Consider the following 22,489-nt stretch of genomic DNA (forward strand, 5'->3'; position numbering starts at 1 on the left):
GAATACAGTAAGCAGATTCAGAAGGATGTAGGTTGCTGTAGTTATTCAGAGATGAAGAGAGCTGCTCGGGATAGAGTAACATGGAGAGCTGCATCAAACTAGTTTTTGGACTGAAGACCACAACAACAACAGGATATCATAAATGTGCATTCTGGAGAAGGTGGCAAACCTTGAAAAGTAAATCAGTTCCATATCGTGTTTTGTGTGTCACGTTTTGTCTCAGACTAATTCTTATTACTAGTCATTAAAGAATAAATGAACTGGGAAGTGAATTTACACATCTTGTATTCTTAAGTAGCTTTACATCTGTTTTATTATTAACTTTGTGCAATCAGTTTTCTTAAAACTCTACGTTATTTGATATTTGGTGCTTTATTGCGGAAGAATCTCCCGTAAACAAAAGCATATGAAGGTGTGAAAAATGTGCATAATATTTAGATGTGCTAACATCTTAGGCCAACATACTGAAAAAGATTTCCAGTTCCAAATTAATCAAAACTGTATGAAACTTAAGATTCTCACATTGTATAAAGTGTTGAAACACCTTAGGGCAATGCATTTGGGAGATGTCTTGGCAACTGTCAATATTCAAACAGGCCCATGCCCTGTTGTTTTCAAGGCACTTGTGCAATGAGAGCACTTTGCAAGAATGTGGGATGTTTGCCGAACAATAATAAGCATACACACATTGCAAACACTAGCACTCCCGCACAAGGCAAAGATGACTAGGTTATAGTAATTATTAATTACCAATGGGTGAAGTAGCATTTACTCTGTCCCTCTGTTGTTTGACCAGGGAGAGAGTGAGATTCCACACTGAATTTAAATAAAATCCTCCATCCTTGCTTATAAGGACACTTGCTAATTAAAGCTCAACTGCTTGCTTAATAACACTATCCCAATAACTTGAACTGCATTCCAGAATTTCTGTGTTGTTATATTCCGTAGGATCACCGTTTTAAAGGCAATGTTCTCCAGTAGCAGATATGCTCGACTGTTGTAAAATTATGTGACACTTATGCTCAACACACGAGCCCTCCATAGTCCTGACGGTGTGACCAATGTATGACATGCCACAACTGCAAGGGATATGGTCGACACTCACCATACACAAACCAGGACCATCCTTTATAGATCCTAAAAGAGCCCTCATTTTAGTTTATGGTCGAAAAACACTGTTTGCATCATGTTTTCACAGAATATGACCAGTCCTGTTGGAAATGCTACATGTGTAAGGAAAAAATGCCACAGGCTTTGGTGCCACCCCATTATTTTCATCACTCTCCAGATTCACAGTTGGTCAGTAACACAATGTTTATCTGATCTGTCTTTCAGCCTAACTACTCTGGTGAAAGGTGCTTTGAGGTAGGTTAACTGAGCTGACAAACTTTCAGGGTCTGTGATGATATGGATCCTATGAACCAAGGTATGTAGTAGCCCTATCTTGGTAGTGAGAACTGTCATTCTGGAGATAACAATCAGTGTGAGTTGGCTTCCTGTAAATGGCATGTCCAATATTCCATCAGCTTTCCTCTTGACCAACACATCAAGGTAGGGAAGGTAACCATTCTTTTCCACTTCTGTTGTGAAGTGAATATGTAGATTGATTGAATTTGGGTGTTCCAAATATTGGGTGTTCCAAATAGTCATTTAAATTATCCCTTCGATGAAGCCAAACAATAAAAGTATTGTCTACATATCTAGAAAAACTTACTATCTTTCCACATTGTTGAGGCCACGATTTGGTCAGTGGGGGCCTCACATTAAGAACTTATTGGATTTATTATGATGATTAGAGGGTATTGTGTTTGAATGGCTCTGATATTTTTGAAAGTTTTGATGTGGTCCCTCTCTTCACACACATTCCTTCCTCTGATTCATTGTGGTTAACTGAGGTTATGTTTTGCATTGAATTAAAGAACATATTTCAACATGTGTTGGCTTCCACTTACTTTTTATTCAGTGAACAGTTCTATGAACAGACAGATGGAGTTGTGATGGGGAGCCCTTTGTCACCTATGGTTTCCATTTGGTTTATGGAAAATATGGTGAGGAAATTGCCCTGGAGTTGGTGGTATTGAACCCTGTATGACTTTTCTTTTTCCCTCAGTTAAATAGACAATACTTTTGTTGTGTTGCCTCACAAAAGTGTGAATTTAAACAGCTTTTTAGAACATCTGAATTCAGTCTCCCAGCATATTTGCTTCACGGTGTAGTTGGAAAAGGATGGCTGCCTTCTGTTCCTTAATGTGCTGTGGGGAGGAAGGTTGATGGTACAATGGGACATGCCCTTTATAGGAAGCCACCACTCAGTGATTTGTATCTTCCTCGCATGTTAGTTCTCACCATCCAACATGAAGGGGCACTTTGTACCTTGGCGCACAGGGGCCCATGTCTTCTCAGATCCTGAAAGTTTATCAGCTGAGTTAGCTCATCTTAGTGTCACACTTCGTCAGAACAGTTACAGTGAAAGACAGATCAGATGTGTGTTGCACTATCGACCAACTGTGAATTAGATGAGTGATGGATATAAAAAGGTGGCACCAAAATCTCTGGTCTTAGGCAGGAGTATTTCCAACAGGATTGGTCATATTCTGTGGTAAAATTATGTGAAATGTATTTTTCAGCCACCATCTAAGATAAGGGCTTGTTTTAAGATCTGTAAAGGACAATCTTGGTTTGCACAATGTAGGTGCTTATCACATCCCTTGCAGTTGTGGTATGTAGTATATTGGTCAGACCATCACAACTAGGGGGGGAGGGGGGGGGGCATGAGCATCACACATGCTTACAACTGCTGAGCACATCTAGTACTGCAGAACATTGCCTTGGCACTGGCTATGCACTTTCAGGTATTGGGATAGTTTTATGTAGGAAACAGTTGAGATTATTAGCAAGTGACGTAAATAGAGATGGAAGTTTTTGCTTAAATTCTGCATGAAATTCTGCTCTGTTCCTGATCAAACAATAGAGGGAGAAAATTAATTCTATCTCACCCATCAGTAATTAATGTTGACTGTTGATAACTTTCGACAATGGCCATCTTTGGTTATGCAGTGGTGTTAGTGTTTACTGCGTGTGTATGTGTGTGTGTGTGTGTGTGTGTGTGTGTGTGTGTGTGTGTGTGTTGGTGTTGTCTTTTGGCATATGCCTGGCATACCGACGTTTTACTTTTCCTGGCATACCACTCTCTCATTTTTTTGTACCTTGAAAATGACAGGGCATGAATCTGTTGAATGATCTGCAGTTGTAAAAGATGTCACTTGGCTCCATTCTTATGAGTTGTGTGAACAATTCAAATGACATTTTCCACTCAATAAGTTATTCCACTTATCAGAAAATAAGGACTTATAGACATGTAGCTACTATTATTCTTCGCTCTAAAATCTGCAGATTATTGTTAGTTGTATGACAAGGAGCCATCTTCATTGTTAGCAGAACTCTGCTTGTAAGCCATACAAATGGCTATTGTTTCATCAAAATATGAATGTTGTTTAGAATTGCATAACACACTATTTTCTAAACTTGAAAGAGAAACATTTTTTCTGTAAACCAGTTGTGATATTAATTGGTCACTGTCTTGATCACATCAAGTATGATCTCTTTAGCAGTGAGATGTTGGCCTCAAATGCAGAAATCACACAGAAATTAAGTTGCCCAAGAGACAATTTATGAACCATTTTGGGAATAACAAGAAGTTGCAGGAAGACAAATAAATTGGGATACTAAAATACGGGAGTTAGTAGGATCAATGTTACTTTATATTAAATTGAATTGTTGGTGGACTGGGCACAAAACTTGACGTACTGTTGAAAGATGGAGTTTGGATGTCTTGCTATCAACGAGCTTTAATTTTATGAAAAATTGTTTAATGCCATTGAAGATTCATTTACAAGTGTGAGGTATGTAAGATAGTCCACTGAGATTACATGTTAACTTTTGGTGATGCACAAAAATGTTTTAGACAAAACTTGCTATGGCTGAAGGAACACAGACAGTGCTAGTAGTCCTCTCATAGGTAGACAGATAGAGGTGATGCAGCAAGCATCTTTGTTGCTTTAAATGAAAGTACATTGTGCTGTGTCTGCAAAATAACAGTTCTTGATGTAACTTTTGCAAAATAACAGTTCTTAATGCAACATTTTCATTAATGTCACTACTTCATAGATCCGATAAGAAACTACACAATAAGAATGCATTCGAGATTTGAATACTTCTACTGTATTGACATAGATTGAATGGTAAAGTACTTGGGATTTTATGCCACACTCAAAAGAAATATATGTTCCAGGACAAAAGATATTTGATATCAAGATCAAGTTTATCCACCCTGTTTCCTGTACCTTCTGGTAAAGGTTACCCCACAATGTTCTTTGCTCATCTGTACTTTGTAGAGTAGCTGCCCCCTAAGGAGATGCCAGAATATTGTACATTAAGAAAAACTAATCAAGAACATCAGTTCATTATGTGTTAAGTGTTTTTCATCACATATACTTGAAGACTGAGGTGCAGTCTTATTTTGTTTACTTTCACTCCATGTTTTGTAGAGTTATCTTGCTAAGCAATGCAGGTGAAGTTAATAAAGTATTCTTTCAGCAAAAATGGGCTGTCTGAATATGGTGCAAAATAGATAAAATATTGGAGAAGAGTCTTCAAAAGTCTCGGAATTACTACTCTCACTTCTAGTACCTCTTTACCGCTTACTTGTTGCTAATACTAAAAATATTAGTTCCAGATATGGGCCTGGGACACTAAAACAATAGTAATAATAAAGTTATTCTGATTGTGTAGATTCAAGAACTGCAGATTTATGTTAGTTGTATGACAAGGACCAGTGTTCATTGTAAAAATGTCTATATTCAAGAACTGCAGATTATTGTTAGTTGTATGACAAGGAGCCATCTTCATTGTTAGCAGAACTCTGCTTGTAAGCCATACAAATGGCTATTGTTTCATCAAAATATGAATGTTGTCATGTAGAAGGGAGCTGTGAATAGGATAGAAACAGCAGCTTTTCAATATAACTGAGAAAGCAACAGTTTTTTTCTTCCAGCAGCTACCCTGCTTGAAAATGCACAAATAGTTTGTGACAGTTACATAGTATCTACAGAATATGATGCATGAATGAATGAATCAATGAACCAGATCTGCACAAAGTTTCAGAAGTTTTCTGGTTGTGTTGTGAATGGAACTACTGTAGCTTTTTAAATTGTTTTTTAATATTTTTAGTTGCTGTGTCTCTTAATACTTATTCCCTTAGTGGAGCAGGTTGTAACTGAAAGAGCAAATCTAATGCATCACTGTATGAATATTTGTTTTTGTTCCAAATGCTATCTGCTGCTATTCTCGAGACTTTGTCAAATTCAGCGAGCAGTAATTTCATTCTAAATGTTGCAGTATGCAGTGCTTTGGTTAGTTATCACTGTTAGCATTCAACCGCGATTCTTATACATGTATTTTAACAATGCGTTTCAGGAGACAATGCTCTCATCATCAGGTTGTAAAGTCTATGTCATGAAATTAAACGGACTAAAAAGACAAAATACCATCACAAATAGTTGGGAAGTCCATAGAGTAAAACAGAATTAAAAGTATATTGGACTGCGGGTCCTCATCTTACATTGAAGTTGTTGACACAAGTCGATGGCCATCCCATAGGTACCAAGTATGCTGTCGCACTGTGCCGGCTCGAGAGCTGTTGTGGACTGACGTGCCTAGGTGTTGTGGGGTGGTTACAGCCGTGTGCTTGACGGTAACGCTATGCTATTGGGCGCCTTATTTCCTTATTGCATTGGTCTGCCATCGTTAGCCTCTCACAACTCTGTCAGTGACATGCTACAAGTTTAAAGTTGCATACCTACCCTAAAATAATTCTAAAAACCTGCTAAAAAATCTCATTTCTTTAAAATTATCTTGTGTATTTAGAATATTGCTTTGTTTCTTTTCATGGATAGCTATCTCAAATTCCTCTAGTAAATCAAGTTTCCTCCCTTTCTTTTCTACATGCAATATTTCTACGTTATCTTCTATGCTATTAAGGGGATGGCCTGTTTCATATATATATATGGTTCGCAACAGCTGATTTGTCATAATTTCCTAACCTGAACGCATCTTTATGTTCTTTATACCGGATCGCAAATGATCTTCCTGTCTGCCCTATACATTTTGCATCACAAGTTCTCCACTGAATCTTATAAACTCCCGATCTCTCAAACTTATTTCTCTCCTCGCCAATATCGTGCTTAAGGCTATACCTCACTAAGTGATTAGTCTGAAAAGCTATTTTAACATTGTATGGCTTAAAAATATTTGCTATCTTTTGTGAGACTGTTCTGTAGTATGGCATCGTGATAATTTTCACTTTCTCTCCATCAGGTTTTTTATTTTTGCGCTTATTACTTTTCCGTAACAGGTTTTTAACCACATCTATTCTGTAACCGTTATTCATCGCTATTCTCTTAACGGTATTAATTTCAGTCTTCCTATCTTTTTCGCTCATAGATATATTGACTGCCCAATGCACGAGACTACGGAAAGCAGCTTCTTTATGAGCCTGCGGATGGCATGAATCATTCGGGATCACAGCATCAGTCGTTGTTTGTTTTCTATAAACGGAGAACGCATGTTTGTTGCCCTGCTTTTTTATATTCAGGTCCAGGAATTGTAAACTATTGTCAGTTTCATATTCCACGGTAAATTCTATTTTATTATGTGCGTCGTTGAACTTTTTTACTATTTCCTCAATGTCCTCACGGGAACCATCGACAAGTAACAGAGTGTCGTCAACATAACATTTGTAATAAATAATTTTATCCATAATGCTATCGTCAGAATTTAGAACTTTATCTTCAAGGTCGTTGATAAAAATGTCCGCCATAGTTCCTGAAACTGTTACGGAAAAGTAATAAGCGCAAAAATAAAAAACCTGATGGAGAGAAAGTGAAAATTATCACGATGCCATACTACGGAACAGTCTCACGAAAGATAGCAAATATTTTTAAGCCATACAATGTTAAAATAGCTTTTCAGACTAATCACTTAGTGAGGTATAGCCTTAAGCACGATATTGGCGAGAAGAGAAATAAGTTTGAAAGATCGGGAGTTTATAAGATTCAGTGCAGAACTTGTGATGCAAAATATATAGGGCAGACAGGAAGATCATTTGCGATCCGGTATAAAGAACATAAAGATGCGTTCAGGTTAGGAAATTATGACAAATCAGCTGTTGCGAACCATATATATATATATGAAACAGGCCATCCCCTTAATAGCATAGAAGATAACGTAGAAATATTGCATGTAGAAAAGAAAGGGAGGAAACTTGATTTACTAGAGGAATTTGAGATAGCTATCCATGAAAAGAAACAAAGCAATATTCTAAATGCACAAGATAATTTTAAAGAAATGAGATTTTTTAGCAGGTTTTTAGAATTATTTTAGGGTAGGTATGCAACTTTAAACTTGTAGCATGTCACTGACGGAGTTGTGAGAGGCTAACGATGGCAGACCAATGCAATAAGGAAATAAGGCGCCCAATAGCATAGCGTTACCGTCAAGCACACGGCTGTAACCACACCACAACACCTAGGCACGTCAGTCCACAACAGCTCCCGAGCCGGCACAGTGCGACAGCATACTTGGTAGCTATGGGATGGCCATTGACTTGTGTCAACAACTTCAATGTAAGACGAGGACCCACAGTCCAATATACTTTTAATTCTGTTTTACTCTATGGACTTCCCAACTATTTGTGATGGTATTTTGTCTTTTTAGTCCGTTTAATTTCATGACATAGACTTTGCAACCTGATGATGAAAGCATTGTCTCTTGAAACGCGTTGTTAAAATATATGTATAAGAATCGCAGTTGAATGCTAACAGTGATAACCAGTATAATGACAACTGCTACCTCGACTCCATAATGGATTATATTAAAAAAACGCAGTGCTTTCATTCTTGTTACCAGAGAAGAGAATTTAATTTGTTTCAGTGTTTATGTTTGTTTCCCTTTCATTAAAAATAAATTTCAGAAAAGGAAACAAGACACCTAAACAAAACTTTTGCCAAATCATTGAGATTACATGCCGTTTGTCTACCCTCCTCCTCACTGCTGGTGGGTCCATCTCATCCTGGGATGTGAGTGACCTACCTTTCTTTTCTAACCTTGCCCTCTCTGTCCCTCTCTCCTTGCCCCAAGGAAGAAACTAATAGTTTTGAAAACTATGATAATACCATCACTTTTTGCGTGTATATCAATAATACTAAACATTTCACTTCCTGAAGGTAAGTACTGGTCATCAGTCCCGTCTCATATTCATCAAATTACATGCCCATATGTTCCATTATTGAGTTGTTCATGAAACATTTAGATGTACTTTGTCATAATTTTGTGTGTGTGTGTGTGTGTGTGTGTGTGTGTGTGTGTGTGTGTGTGTGTGTGTGTGTGTTTTAAGGTCTGTGTTGGTTGGATCAGACACAGTGAAAACATTATGTTCATTATTGAAACAGTCATAAGACTCACACTTGTAAGTATATTATTTTTTTATGTGCTAAACATTTCAGTTGGACTATGTATGGACATTTTTTCTTTGCTTATAAATGTCTGTCTTGTGCAGGGAGCAGATTCGTAAGGAAATAAAAGATTTAAAACGTGAAATGAAGAACGATAAACAGAATAAGGAAACTGAAATAAAGTTGTTGGCTGCTGAGAAGAAGGAGAAGGAAATACTTAAAGAATATAATGAAACAGTAGCAAAATACAAACAGAAAAAGCAAGAAATGCCAAAGAAAGGTAAAAATATTTCCTGCAGATATTAATGGTACTCTCTGTACTACGGTGAACAAAATAATTGTACAGATTCTAGAGCTATTGTTTATCACAGAAATAGTTTCTTTCATGTAAACATTCATAGCAAAATAATTTACTATTTCTGAAAAGTAAATTCAGAAGTGTACTAGCTGCAGTAATCATGAGTTAAGAGAATACTGTGCATAAAGTTATAGGCGTACACCTACACTCTACAAATCACCAAGATGTGCATGGCAGAGGGTACATTCCATTGTACCAGTTATTAGTCTTCCTTCCTGTTACATTCATGTATGGAGCGTGGGAAGAATTATTGTTTGAATGCCTCCATTTTTGCTGTAATTCTTCTAATGCTGTCCGCATCACCCCTATGTGATTGGTACATAGGGGGCTGTAGTATGTTTCTAGAGTCATCGATTAAGACCAGTTCTTGAAACTTTTTTTTGTAATAGACTTTCTCAGGACAGCTCATGTCTGTTTTTGAGAGTCTGCCAGTTCAGTTTCCTCAGCATCTCTTTGACACTCTCCCATGGGTCAAACAAATCTGTGACCATTCATACTGCCCTTTTCTGTATATGTTAAATATCCCCTGTTAGTCCTATTTGGTAAGGGGCTCACACACTTGAGCGGTATTGTAGAGTGGGTTGCATTAGTTATTTGTAAGCAATCTCCTTTGTAAACTAATTGAACTTCCCCAGTATTCTACCAATAACCCAAAGTCTACCACGTGCTTTACCAATGACTGAGCCTATGTGATCATTCCATTATGTATCCCTGCAGAATATTACAACCAGGTCTTCATATGAATTGGCTGATTCCAGCTGTGACTCATTGATGTTATAGTTATAGGATACTATTATGCTTTTGCGTTGTGACGTGCACCATTTTAAATATCTGAACATTTAAAGCAAGTTGCCAATCTTTACACCACTTTGAAATCTTACCAAGATCTGACTGAATATTTATGCCTCTTCCGTCAGATAGCACTTTGTCATAGATAACTGCATCACCTGCAAAAAGTCTGAGTTTACTATAAATATTGTCTGTAAGGCTATTAATATACAATATTAACAGCAAAGGTCCGAACACACTTACCTGAAGTTAGTTCTACATCTGACAATGCCTCTCCATCGATCAACACATATAAGATAACACCCACTATCCTAGCTTTTAATTAAGAAAGAAAGATAGAAATGTTAAGATTATGAACAAAGTAATGTTCTTACATTTTGGGCCAAGAGATGCTTTGCTGAAGGGTGTTTACAGGCTGACCAGCACGGACTAATCTGCAAAGCACATCATACTTGCTCGATGTATTCAGGTGTTCTGAGAGATAATGGGAAATCTGTTGACTTTCATTTAGAGCTATACCTTTTTCTCTTGAGGTTTTTCACCCATAAAAAATTGTGTTACAGAAAGCAACATCCTCTTTGATCCAGTTGAAGTGCTAGTGAACACTGCAACACAAGAATCACCACTTTTATAAGATGTTTCCATGACAGGTTCACAGTGCTTTCATAACCACAGCTCCATGGCTACTGAAATGGCATCACATAAGCAACAATATGCCACAATATAAAAATAAAAATGTTATGTAACATAATGAAAAGCCATCAGTTCTTTCTGCTGCATCACATACCAATATTAGTAATGGTCTGTCTTTTGCAATTGTATATGGATTGATAGAAATATGTCTGTGTACCAATGTAAATACCCTATGTCTCTTTACCTCATCATCATTGTCCCTACATGAGATATACAATGGACATAGCAGATGTGTTACATAGACTTCCTCAAATACTGGGCCCCTAAATTTGCACAGCAGGATTTAGGAATTTTGACTTCACTTTTTTCCAAAGATTCTCATTAAAGATGTCTGGGTATCTGTGTTACATTTCTTCTGGGCTATACAGACATGTTAAAATCCTAGAAATGAGTTCTTTCAGTGTCTGCTGTCATGCTTGCTTTTTAAGGGCTCTATAGACACTGGAACGTTCTTGAATACAGTTTCCTACCCAGGTGCATTAACTTTCCTAATATTTTTCCAACAAATCTAAATATTTCATTCGCCCCCCTTACTGTTAACATCTTTTCTTTTCTTTCTTTCTTCTTCTTCCTTTTTTTTTTTTTTTTTTTTTAAAAAAAGCCCTTGACATTTAAACTGTGACACAAGTGCTAGAAATTTATCTCTGATTTTGTGATTGTATACAAGTGGTCTCTTACTCTTTGTAATGGCTGTTACCTTAAATTTATCCACACTGAAAGAGAGCTGCCATTCAGTACACCAAGTGATAGTACCATTTAGATTGATTTGCATTTACTTACTATCATTTGACAACAATACTTCCCTATAAACAACAGCATCATTAGTAAACAATTTAAAAGTGCTGTTGACCATTTCTGAACTACTCAAAGAAAGTTTTTTTTCCCAGGGGGCAACAGGGAATAACAATAAGTCATATGAAACTGAAAAAAAACTTAACAAAAATATAACCAAAATAAAGGCAACTCATTCAAAAGTACACATCTCTGAAATAAAAATCTGCTGCTGGGTTGCATTTAGTACTATGTTGTTTAACTCTGTGCATTGTAACATGCTCGTGTCCTCCTCAGCATGCCATCCACAAGGTGGATGATATGTTGCTTCTGAAGCCTGTCCCACTCTTTGATAGCGACTCTTCTGAGATCCTCCAGTGTTTGGAAAGAGTTTCTATGTCAATGCACAGAAAATTTCAACTGCTTCCATGCATGGCCAATTGGGATCATCTCAACAGATGCTGCATACTAGTACTCTTGGTTGTTTCTTGCCTACTGGAGGAAGGTGTTCACAAGGTGAGGGTGGTGGGCTAATGTATAATCATCTTGAAAGATCAAAGCATCACTGAAATTTTGACTGGAGGGCTAGACAATAGGAGGGAAAACACTGTCCCCAGTACTACTCTGACTTAACAGGTCTCATTTGGCCTAATGTTACCAAACAACAACCTTGTCATCCTCAGCCAATAGTCATTGCTGGATGCAGATATTGAGGGGGCTTGTGGTCAGCACACACCTCTCCCAGCCATTATCAGTTTTCATGACTGGAGCTGCTACTTCTCAGTCAGACAGCTCCTTAGTTGGCCGCACAAGTGCTGAGTGCACCCCACTTGCCAAAAGCACTCGGTAGACCCAGTTGGTCACCCATCCAAAATGCTAGCCAAGCCCGACAGTGCTTCCATGATGTGGCAGGAGCTGATAGTGCCACTGCTGCAAAGCTGTTGGTGTCCTCAGACTGCATAATCCACAAATTATGCTTAATAGTGATGAGAAGCATTCAATATCCATACAAGATTTGGCCCAAAATACGGCATGCCTGAGTTGTGAACTGGTTCCCAGTTGATTCCACATTCTTCTCAGATGATCACCAGCAAGAGACAAATCCTGTATTTGTCATCGATGGCAACTCAACACCATTGACCCAAGTTCTATTCCAGTTGTTCTTTGTCGACATTTTTGTGCATTACAGTGTTGGTTTTTTTTAATGTTCTTTGTAATGGACTCCTATAGGCCAAAATGATTGTGCGGAGACAGTTGTGTGCTGTCTGAGCCAACACAGCCCTCCCAGTTGCCTCCAGAAAAGAGCTGTTGACTGGGTGTGACCTCTATAAGGCAGTTTCAGTGTTTTGTGTCTCATGATAGCAGTTAAATGTTTTGAAGAGATCTCTGTAGTGTAATGCAAATTTTGTGATGTACTGAATCAAGCAGCACCCCAGATTACGCAAGATACATATTATTTTTATGCTGGAGGATATCCATAATAAGACATGGTATATTGAACATTGTTTTTCTTGTGTTAAGCAAAGATACACATCCAAAACATCGCAAAAACATTTTCCCCACGTTTTATTACAAAGGGGAGATCCCTTCACAGTGAGTGCAATTACCAATTTCACACCTCTAGAGTTTTTCCTCTACGGTTACGTCAAGACATTGGTGTCTGAAACTCTTGTAGAAATGAACGAAGACCTGCTTGCTAGGGTCCAAATTGCCTTTCTCCTAGTACAACAGACACCCGGGATCTTTGAGAGAGCACAGCAGAACTTCATGCACAGTTGCCATGCATGCATTGAGACTGGTGGTCGTCACTCAACAATTACTAAGAGCTACGTTGTTGTTATGTGGTGTGTGCTGTGTAAGTCCATAACACAGTAAATATGCATTTCCAATCATTGGTTCCCTATCTCAGTATAAACAGTGGTGGACTCACTATCACCTGTTTCAGTTTGACCCAGAAGATTTGAGACACTGTCAGTTTATTCATTTGGGGTTGTCACATTACTGTTGTGTAGTGTTTTCATAATATATTACAAATGAATTGCAGTGTAGCTGTTTTCTAGTATTTATTATTTTTGTTATCTCTTTTATTGTACTGATAATTAATTGAAACTTTTTAAATGTACTTAGGTCAGTCAAGAGAGGAATTCACTCTTTCATTGCTGTCAAAATTTCAGAAGAAACTTGCAGAAGCAAAGGACAAAGCTCAAAATAGTGCAGATCAAGGTGATGATAAAAAAGATGATGACTCAAATGCTGACAGTGAAAGTGAGGAATGGTAAGAATACATGACTGCTCTATGAATGATTTTTGTTTCTTTAACATTAGTTGTGGAAGTATCCTTGTTATGTGAGACTACTATTATTGTTACAGGTTGACACACAAACTTCAGTTTGAGGAGAAACTGCCAGTTTTGGCCAAGGATGCCAGCACAAAAGATGATGACTGGTTTGAGATTTATGACCCCAGGAATCCAATAAACAAGAGAAGACGAGAAACAAGTAAAAATGCCATGAAAAATAAAGAGAAACAATAATTGTAGAACAAGTACAAAGAAGAACATTGAGTGTAACTATGAAGCATTTGCAACAAGTGGCCTACTCAACTGAATGATCTCACTAGCTAAAATGTGCAGAAAGACACTCAAAAGGGCTGTAAAGATGAGGTGAACACATAAGGACCAGAATTAGTATTGTGACTCATGTTGTATATTATTATCTTTAGTTGAAGGTTATTATAAAGAAATGTATACAGACAACAAATATTTACTGAACAGATCAAATGCATTGAGCAAAATTGCTTTTACTACAATAATATTTTGAGTTTCACCTCAGGTGGTGCATAACTCCTTCTCCCATACATACACTAGAACAACCTTTGCAAAAATTGGTATTCTTAATTGGGATTCTTCATACATACCTAATTGATAAGTTTAACTATGAGGCAGTATAATAGGAAGCACTAATACATTCCTAGAAGAAAGAGAGAGACAAGAACTCTTTGCAGGGCATAAATATACAAATTGTTTCTGACTGAGGAGATGTCAGTGTCATCAGCTAGCACCACCTTAGATACTCTGCATGATTCTAAGAGTAAATTTGTGGCACACCTACCATATTAAAATTAGAGCAGCTGATTACTTGTACTTTTAAATCCAACATGAATTCCTACAATTTTGCAGTTGGTTCTTGCTGTTTCATTTTGAGCATAATTACTTTATTGTTTCCCCATTTCATATACAATTACATATGCTCCCTCTGCAAAGCATTTTCTGCCTTCACAGCAAATGCTTCATTATCATAAGTGTGGTGTAGTGGCAATTGCATTGACCACTTCATTTTTACATGATCATTTATGACTTTATTAACCCTTTTTCTGTTGTGGGCGTGTGTAAAAGTCCTGCTGAGTCATTCCTCAGGTGCTTTTGGACATCACAATGCATCCTGAGCCACTGACACCTCACTGCTGCGGACGACTTACTTCAGTATCTGAGAAAATAAAGAAGTTTCCAGTATTTATCATAGAACATATATGCCTCATTGTGTGCTATCATTTGCAAGAAAACTCATTTCAGTATCTTGAATTGTTTATGAGATATGATTATTATTATGGCCACTATCCGTGATGTGCAAGGACATGTATAAGTGCATGGTGCACAGCCATCTTCTGGATATAAAATGCAATAACTCGAGAACAAAATGAAGTAACCTTCTGCTCTCAATTTCAAATAAAATTTTAATATCTTATCAACATTTCATTCATTGCAGTGTATGGGCTAAAACCCAACCGTATCCGAAGTTTATGCAATGTGTTTTTACCCCTGCAAAATTTTCAAGTTTCCCACAACGTTTTACTTAATTTTATCAAGCACAGTAATTATGACACATCAAGCGAAGATATCAGACTGTAGGATGAGCAAAAATCAAATTTTTTCACCTAATAATTTTCTTAAATACAGATGATAAGTATTTCATAGCAGCTGGCATGTTCATGTGGACAGAACTGAGCATGTCACACCCAGCCATCCATCAGATATAAAGCCCAATAACTTGAGACAAAAATTAAATATCATTTTGCTCTCAATTTTGAATAAAATTTTGATATTGTATCTTACATTTCATTCGCTGCAGTGTATGTGCTAACATCAGCCATACGCAAAGTTTATGCAGTGTCTTTTTACCTATGCAAACTCTTTAAAAAAAATTCCATTGTTTTACTTAATTTGATGCAGCACAGTAAGTATGATGGATAACAAAAAGAAATTAATTTCTTTATCGAGCGAAGATATCAGACTGTAGGATGTGCAAAAATCAATTTTTTTCACCTAATAGTTTTTGAAAAATTGGATGATAAGTATTTCATATCAGTTGGAATGCTGTCTTTTCAGCACAGGCACCAGCTTTTGGTGAGAGTACAGTCATAACAAAAGCTGCCCCAACCAGAATACAAAGACCACATCTGTAGCAGCTAAAGGGTTAACTATCCATTCATCAAATGTCTTCTGACACTCCATTCCTTTTTACATTCATCAGACATCAGCAAAAACACCCTAAGTGCGTTAGCGTCATTAGAATAAATTAATAGGGTAAAAGTGGACCCTTATTCTACGACAGAGCACATCAGTGTTTAGCTGTACAAAGTTTGTTTATTTACTGTATTACTGTCAATGAAGCACACTCATTTACATAGAGTGTGAGATGACAATTTCAGGACAATTGTCAAATTAATGTATTACATCCTGATTAGCCAAAATAACACTGAACACAACAATATCAAATTTAAATAGAAGGTTCTCTACAAGTTTTTTCTTACATCTAGACAGTGAAACACTGGGATGAGTTGGCCAATATTTCGTAAAATCATCTAATTCCAGTTTCTAAGTTCAGTACTATTTAGGATGACAATCAAGTGTACAGATGGTTAGCTTTTTGTGACAAAATATGCAAAAGATTACTCAAAGTTGCTCATGTTCACAGTGGATGCAAGCTGGTGATCCAATATTTTTACACCTCTTTCAGTGGCATTTACCTTCAGCTACAACATATTGTAGGCTGTAAGGCTGCCCTCGCCTTCTTAAAATCCTATGAAAAGCTAATCAAAATCCATACTGATTTTATCAGCTGAAACTGCCCTGTCTCTCTCGTTACATGAGAAAACATGCACTCATCCCTAGTCTGGAAAATATGGTGATATACACGCACATAGATGGAGCAGCATGTATACTGTAATGCCCTCTCAGTTCTCACAAGAACAATTAACTACACGGCTGTTTCGTTTCTGTGCTATCGGAGTCAACAACTCGTCAGCTAATTTCTAGCTGAATGTCAGCTAGAGTAAATGCAGTGTTCACACAAAATTCATCTTTTCACGTCGTGCGGAGCGTGATGCGCCCTGTTCTACACTTGACGCTGGTTCAGAGGAGAGTCCCAGAAGTTTTCGGTATTCTGTCTTTCGTAGCAAACTGTCTCCCACCTGTACCCTTTCGTGCGTCGCGTCACGGCTTTTTAGACCAATGGTAGCGTTCCTTTCATCTCGTGGAGACTACCCCACCAGTCGCAAAGGGTGTAACTTCAAACTGCATCATAATCTCACCTCTTCTACTCCTTCCGAGTTTATTTCAGCAATCGGACATTTTGTGCCCACTCCTGACACCTGAAAGTTACATTCGTACATCACAGGAGCACATGGACCTTCCACATGATCAGAAAATGCAACTCTATTTAACTGCATCTCAGCCCTGTTTGCATCCGCAATTTTCTAAAGAATTTCTCCGTCATAGGCAGTGCTTGGCTGTCACCTACTCCATTCGATGGACCACCTGGTACATTCGCTGTCTCCACCACTATGGGTCACACCCTGCTAAAAGCCTTTTGCTTTACGTGGGCCATGGTCGGGCAACCCAAGTCCGTCCCAAACTCAAGCGTCTCTTCCAGCAGCTTTTTTTTCACCTTTTGCTCATTGACATGCAGGATTTGGATTCGGTGTGTTAATACCATTGAATTCAGTGTCATACTTTTTTGCATTACATGCATTTAATTTTGACTGGCAAATCTTCTCACAATCACCAAAGTATGTCATGTGACATATCAATCTACTTGTTACAACATATAGAATCTCATGTAAGGTGAGTAATTAACATTCATTCAAGCTGCCACCTTACATATCCGCCTCCTGCCATGTTCAGTTTTGTGCTGAGTCAATCAATGGTTAACAAATTGATTGAAGTCAGTGCAAAATTGTTCTCAGGTGCTGAATGTATCAGCTGTTATATACTTATATTGACTAACTCTCTGTTTTAATTTGGCATAGTTGAAACAGGTGTTCTTTCAGTCTCTCTTTGTTCTTCCACCACAATTGATTTAGTATGTACTAAAGATTTGAGCACAAAAACTAATGTTTTTCCAGAATTTAACTTGTTTTACTAGTTTTCGGACTTAATATATTTTTTAAATAATATAAAGCCATTTTTTAATACTCTATGGTTGTCTATACTTTAATTTTAAATTTAAACAAAATAGTGATTCTCTTTCAATTTATGTACTGTTTATTTATATCTGACTTTAATGCAAATTTGTACCACTCCTAATTTTTAAATTTGAGACAGATTTTTATTTGACATCAAGACTTATATTAAATGATGATGGACATGTATTGAAGTTGAGGAAACCTTCATTTAAGATTACCCTCTCCTTTTTCAGTACTTATGTCTTATTCTCAACCTGAAGTTCTATGTTATTAGTAGCTCTATGGCAATTATAATTCAAGAAATTTATATCTCTTACTATAATTTCTCAAGTTATCTTACATTTATAAGCACCATTCCCATAACTTTACAAACTGAATCCCATTAATTGGTACATTCAACATCACAAACATATTTATATCACCCAAAAATTTTAAAATTATGCATTATAACATTACAGAAGAAATAAATTATTAATTGACTTTTACAAAAATAAATTCCTAATCCTACTAATTACCCTATAAACATCAAATGAACATCATCAAAATGCAAAACCATTTTTTTTACGTAACCTATATATATCACCAAACACGTTACACACAAGAATCTTAACTTTAAAAGAAAATATCAACACTTGGTTTTCTTAACCTAGTTATGTTGTCAGAATATGAAATACAAAAATGTCATTTATCTGTCAAGATTAACAAAAAACTCAAAAGTATTGTTAACAAAAAATCTGTTTCTTACACTAAACTTTTCAAAAATTAAATATTTTTAAAGAATAACAAACTCTTTGTATCCGCAGTGTTTTCAATTTAACCAGATTCATGTTATACTGTCACAGACAGTCTTTTCTCATATATTTTCAACGTGGTTCATTCGAGTCGTCATCTCATTTTTATGCACCTCGACGTGTCTCCTCTTAGCGTGGAATGACGGTCGGCAGAGAGAGAGATTGCAGAACGTTTGAATGCATTGTGAATGCTTGGTTTCCTTTGGTCCATTCTGCTGCATGTACCCATGGCGAAATTATATTGGTGATCTATTATTAGCAGCATAAAAACTTATATACTTCATCAATCCTCGAATCTGTATGCCAATCCATCGTTGGTTAATTCATCTCCCATTTCATATGAGTAGTCGTCTCTCATCTCTCTGTGTTAAATTTGAAAGTGTTGCAGTTTGCCATGAGGAATATGTTGGACATTTGTATTGCTAGAACAGATAAAAAATTGGATTTTTCATTGGTAAGTAGATGCAATAATGGTCTTGTATAGGAAGGGATTTAGAAAGGTTTCTTGATTTCTTCTGGTCCAGGTCTTCTTTTTTCCCAATCTTCTGCTTTGATATTCTTTTCTTGTTGCATCTTGCTATCTTCTCACTTGTGTCTTCATTCTTCTCTGGACCAGGAATTGGGATTTAAGACCTGCTTAACCTCATTATTGTATAATCCATTTTTATACTTATTAAGTTGCTCTTCAGGATAGATTGGAAATCCTTCTGTCATTCTCTTGTTTACTCCCGTGAGTGTTCAGGGAATGTTCCGCAATTGCTGGATTCCGTGTGGTATGACGATAATCTCAGCCGTTCTGTATCTTTGGTTACAGAAATGCGCCTCCTCTTCTTCTGGTGAATTCAAACATTTGTTTGTCATTGATGTAACATGTCCGCCTCCATTCCATTTTGGTGAACATCCATCATATCTCCTTATGCTGCTCTAAACAGTTTGTGACAGAAGTCTATCACTTTAACAAAACTGTTGCTATGAAGATCGCATGTGACTTCTGCATGAATAAAGATCGCATCATGTCACCTGTCGACTCTATCCAGGTTTCATCATAGATCCCCATACTTTTCCACAGAGGTGCTATCCTCTCAGGCTATTGCTTCCACAAAGGCATTTCCTTTCATCATCTCAAAAGCTGACGTACCGGGCACCCACACTCAGTGTTCCTTCCCGTCATGCGTAACCGCTCTACGCAGTTCGGCCTTTGATCTGACCACCATGACAATGCATTGTTCTTGATGACTTCATTTATAATACAACATTGTGAACACCTTTGTCCATCTTACACCCCAAATTTTTCTAATTTACGTATCATTACCACCCATCTTAGTTTTTGGGTTGCTCTACCAGTCTTCATCAAAGCAAAAATGATTATCAAAACCTCTTCTGCCCTTAAGATACATTACAGACTTTACAAATACTAAACTACTAAGAGACTTTACAAAAATTCTATGTTAAAAACTATACATGAGTTTCTCCTCATCAAATCTCTTCATAACTTTACATTTATTTTAACAGATCAACATCTTTTATCCCCATTCTGTATTTACACTTTCATTTTTTCATTTCACTATTAGTGTAAAGGTAATGATTTCCTGATCTTCATCATGATGAATAGTAAAAGGAAGATTGATGGTGATCAATGTTAGTGTGTTAGTATGTCCCTTTTTTTCTTTATAACTACAGGTACATCATACTATAAAAATTCCGCACCTTGACTCCAACTCCGGCGTCTTTTTTTCTGCAATATCTTCATTTCGGTGTAAGCTGTAAGAGAACTTCAAAATATAGTATATATCCCTACTTCTTGTCTCCCTTTTAAAAACTTTCTCCACTGTCCAATTCCATTGTTCTAGAGTTTGTGCTTTTATCAGTTGTAGTTATCCCTATCTCCTTCTTATAAACAGTAAACTTTTATATTACTTTCTCCCTCTATCTTACTCTTCCGTATTGAAATCATCCCTGTGTTAAACTCATATCCCTCCATCTACATACTTCAAATTTACTTATGTTCGAAACAAGCTTACGTCTGTTGAAGTTATTTCAATGGTGTTGACGCAGCTGCTGGGCTAAAACATTTTTCATTTATTAGTATGTGTGACTTCTGAAGAAGGTTATATTATTAAAGCAGAAACCATGGTCAACGTTTAAAATAAACATAATTTAGTGCAACTGTGGGCTGTTTTTCATTCGAAACAATTTCGTAGTGGTTGCTGTTGTCGCTGCCGTGATGAAAATACTACTATTTCGTCAAATTATCCACATGATAATCTCTGTCTTTCTCCTTTCTTTCTACTCATTTCCCATAACACATTTCCTCTTCCGAATGATTACTTTAGTTCTTACTTTACTGTTCTGCCTTCAGAACTATCATTTTGATACAATGAGAAAGTTAACCAATTTATTTTAATGAGATAAGTACAAATTAAAAAAAAATTATTTGTATGCGTTTTCTTAGCTTCCCTAGTTTTTAACTTTTAAATTTTACTCTCATTGGAATTTGGCTATCTGATACATCTAATTTTTCTTGGGGAGTTAATATTTAACTGTGTTATCCTTTATACACTTTCAAGTAACTCACATGGCACAAGCCCAATGATTTTCATGTTTTTGGGTTAATCAATTTGACTGCATTATAATGAATCACCTCACTTACTTCCATAGGGCCCTTATGTACCAAAAAGAATTTATGACTTTGGTGTTTCTTCTTGCCAGGGAAATGGTGGGTTTTCACAATTACTTTTTGTCCCAGTGAAAATACCCACGAAGTTGCCGTTTTGTCCGCCTAGTTCTTTCTATTTAATGCCACAGCCTTCAGATTGCTCAAAGCCAATTTTACTAGATGTTGATGATGTATTCTGGGTACTGGTGGAAATTAAATATTTCCCAGATTTTATCTAGTGCTGGCTTATTTTTCAGAACAGTTGTGGGAGGTAATAAAGTACTGCAATGTGGCATTTCATTTACCACATCCTGGAACTCAGACAAATGTATGCCCTACGCATTATGCAACTTGCTACAATGCAAATGACAGAGGGTCCCCAAATCCTTCATTGTTAATTCAGCCAGGTTGGCACTCAGCATAGTTTTGGAAATATCAATGGATTTAATCTTATGCCTTCGCAGAGTGTCTTGCCATTGTGCTGAATGATATTGTATTCCATTGTCGGACAGCACATTTTATCAACACGACCAACCTGTCAAAGGAAATCTTGTGTCAGAGCTTTGCTGATACCGCTCCCAGTTGCTTTTTTAATGGGAGTAAACATCATGTATTTTGACGTTAATTCTAGGACAACGAAAATGAATACATGACCTCTCTGCGTACAAGGTAATGAGCCCATGAGATCTGTTGCTGCTATGTGTCTCAGTTTCTCCGGAATGGTAGAGAAGTTATGTGTTTCGCTGTGTGGCATTTCTTACATTTAGCCAGAACCTGTCTGATTCTTCACTCCATATTTTTGAAGTGACAAGACAGCTTTAATTTAAAAAAACATTTCTTAGGACCAAAATGACTGTTACTCAAACGAGCATACCAAATATACTTATTTATAAGATCCTGTGGTATGCACGTGACCCATAAACTTGTATCTGTATTACATCTGCAGAACAAGACAACATCCTCACAATTTTTCCACTTAGCTTTAACTGTGGCTTGATCTGGGTCTTTGTCTTGTTCCCTGCCTAACTGTTTTAATGTTTTGGTAACGTAATTGTCAAATGGCACATTTTTCAAGTAATACGTGGGTACCCACTCTTCTTATGTGTTACTGACGGTGCTTTCGTTAACTCCTTCCAGCAATCTGGAGAGGAACTCTTCTTATGTGTTACTGACGGTGCTTTCGTTAACTCCTTCCAGCAATCTGGAGAGGATATCAGCTGTGACATTTGATGGACCAGGCACGTAGGTGATCCTATAATCATATTCCTGCAGAGTTAACATCCGCCGACCTAATCTTCCTGGCAATAGTTTTGCACTTAACATAAATTCCAGCGCCTTATGGTCAGTAAACACATTGGTTTTTCAACCATACAGAAAGTATCTGAACATATGAAACCCCCCATTCTACTTCCAACGCTACCATCTCTGTGATCGAATAATTTTTCTCACTTTTGGTAAG

The 22,489-nt window shown here is 37.0% G+C and overlaps 1 protein-coding gene across 1 annotated transcript in view; it reads left to right on the forward strand.

Annotated features, from left to right (window-relative positions):
- Positions 1–18,001, forward strand: part of LOC124615297 (spliceosome-associated protein CWC27 homolog) — a 122,634-nt gene extending 104,633 nt beyond the window's left edge. Inside the window, exons 7-9 of the mRNA XM_047143083.1 lie at positions 8,615–8,790; positions 13,249–13,396; positions 13,492–18,001. Coding sequence (XP_046999039.1) covers positions 8,615–8,790; positions 13,249–13,396; positions 13,492–13,654 — 487 coding nt within the window. The 3' untranslated portion in view covers positions 13,655–18,001. The remainder of the gene's footprint in view (positions 1–8,614; positions 8,791–13,248; positions 13,397–13,491) is intronic.
- Positions 18,002–22,489: the final 4,488 nt, after the last annotated feature.

Source organism: Schistocerca americana, chromosome 5 (assembly GCF_021461395.2).
Source record: "Schistocerca americana isolate TAMUIC-IGC-003095 chromosome 5, iqSchAmer2.1, whole genome shotgun sequence".
Taxonomy (NCBI): domain Eukaryota; kingdom Metazoa; phylum Arthropoda; class Insecta; order Orthoptera; family Acrididae; genus Schistocerca; species Schistocerca americana.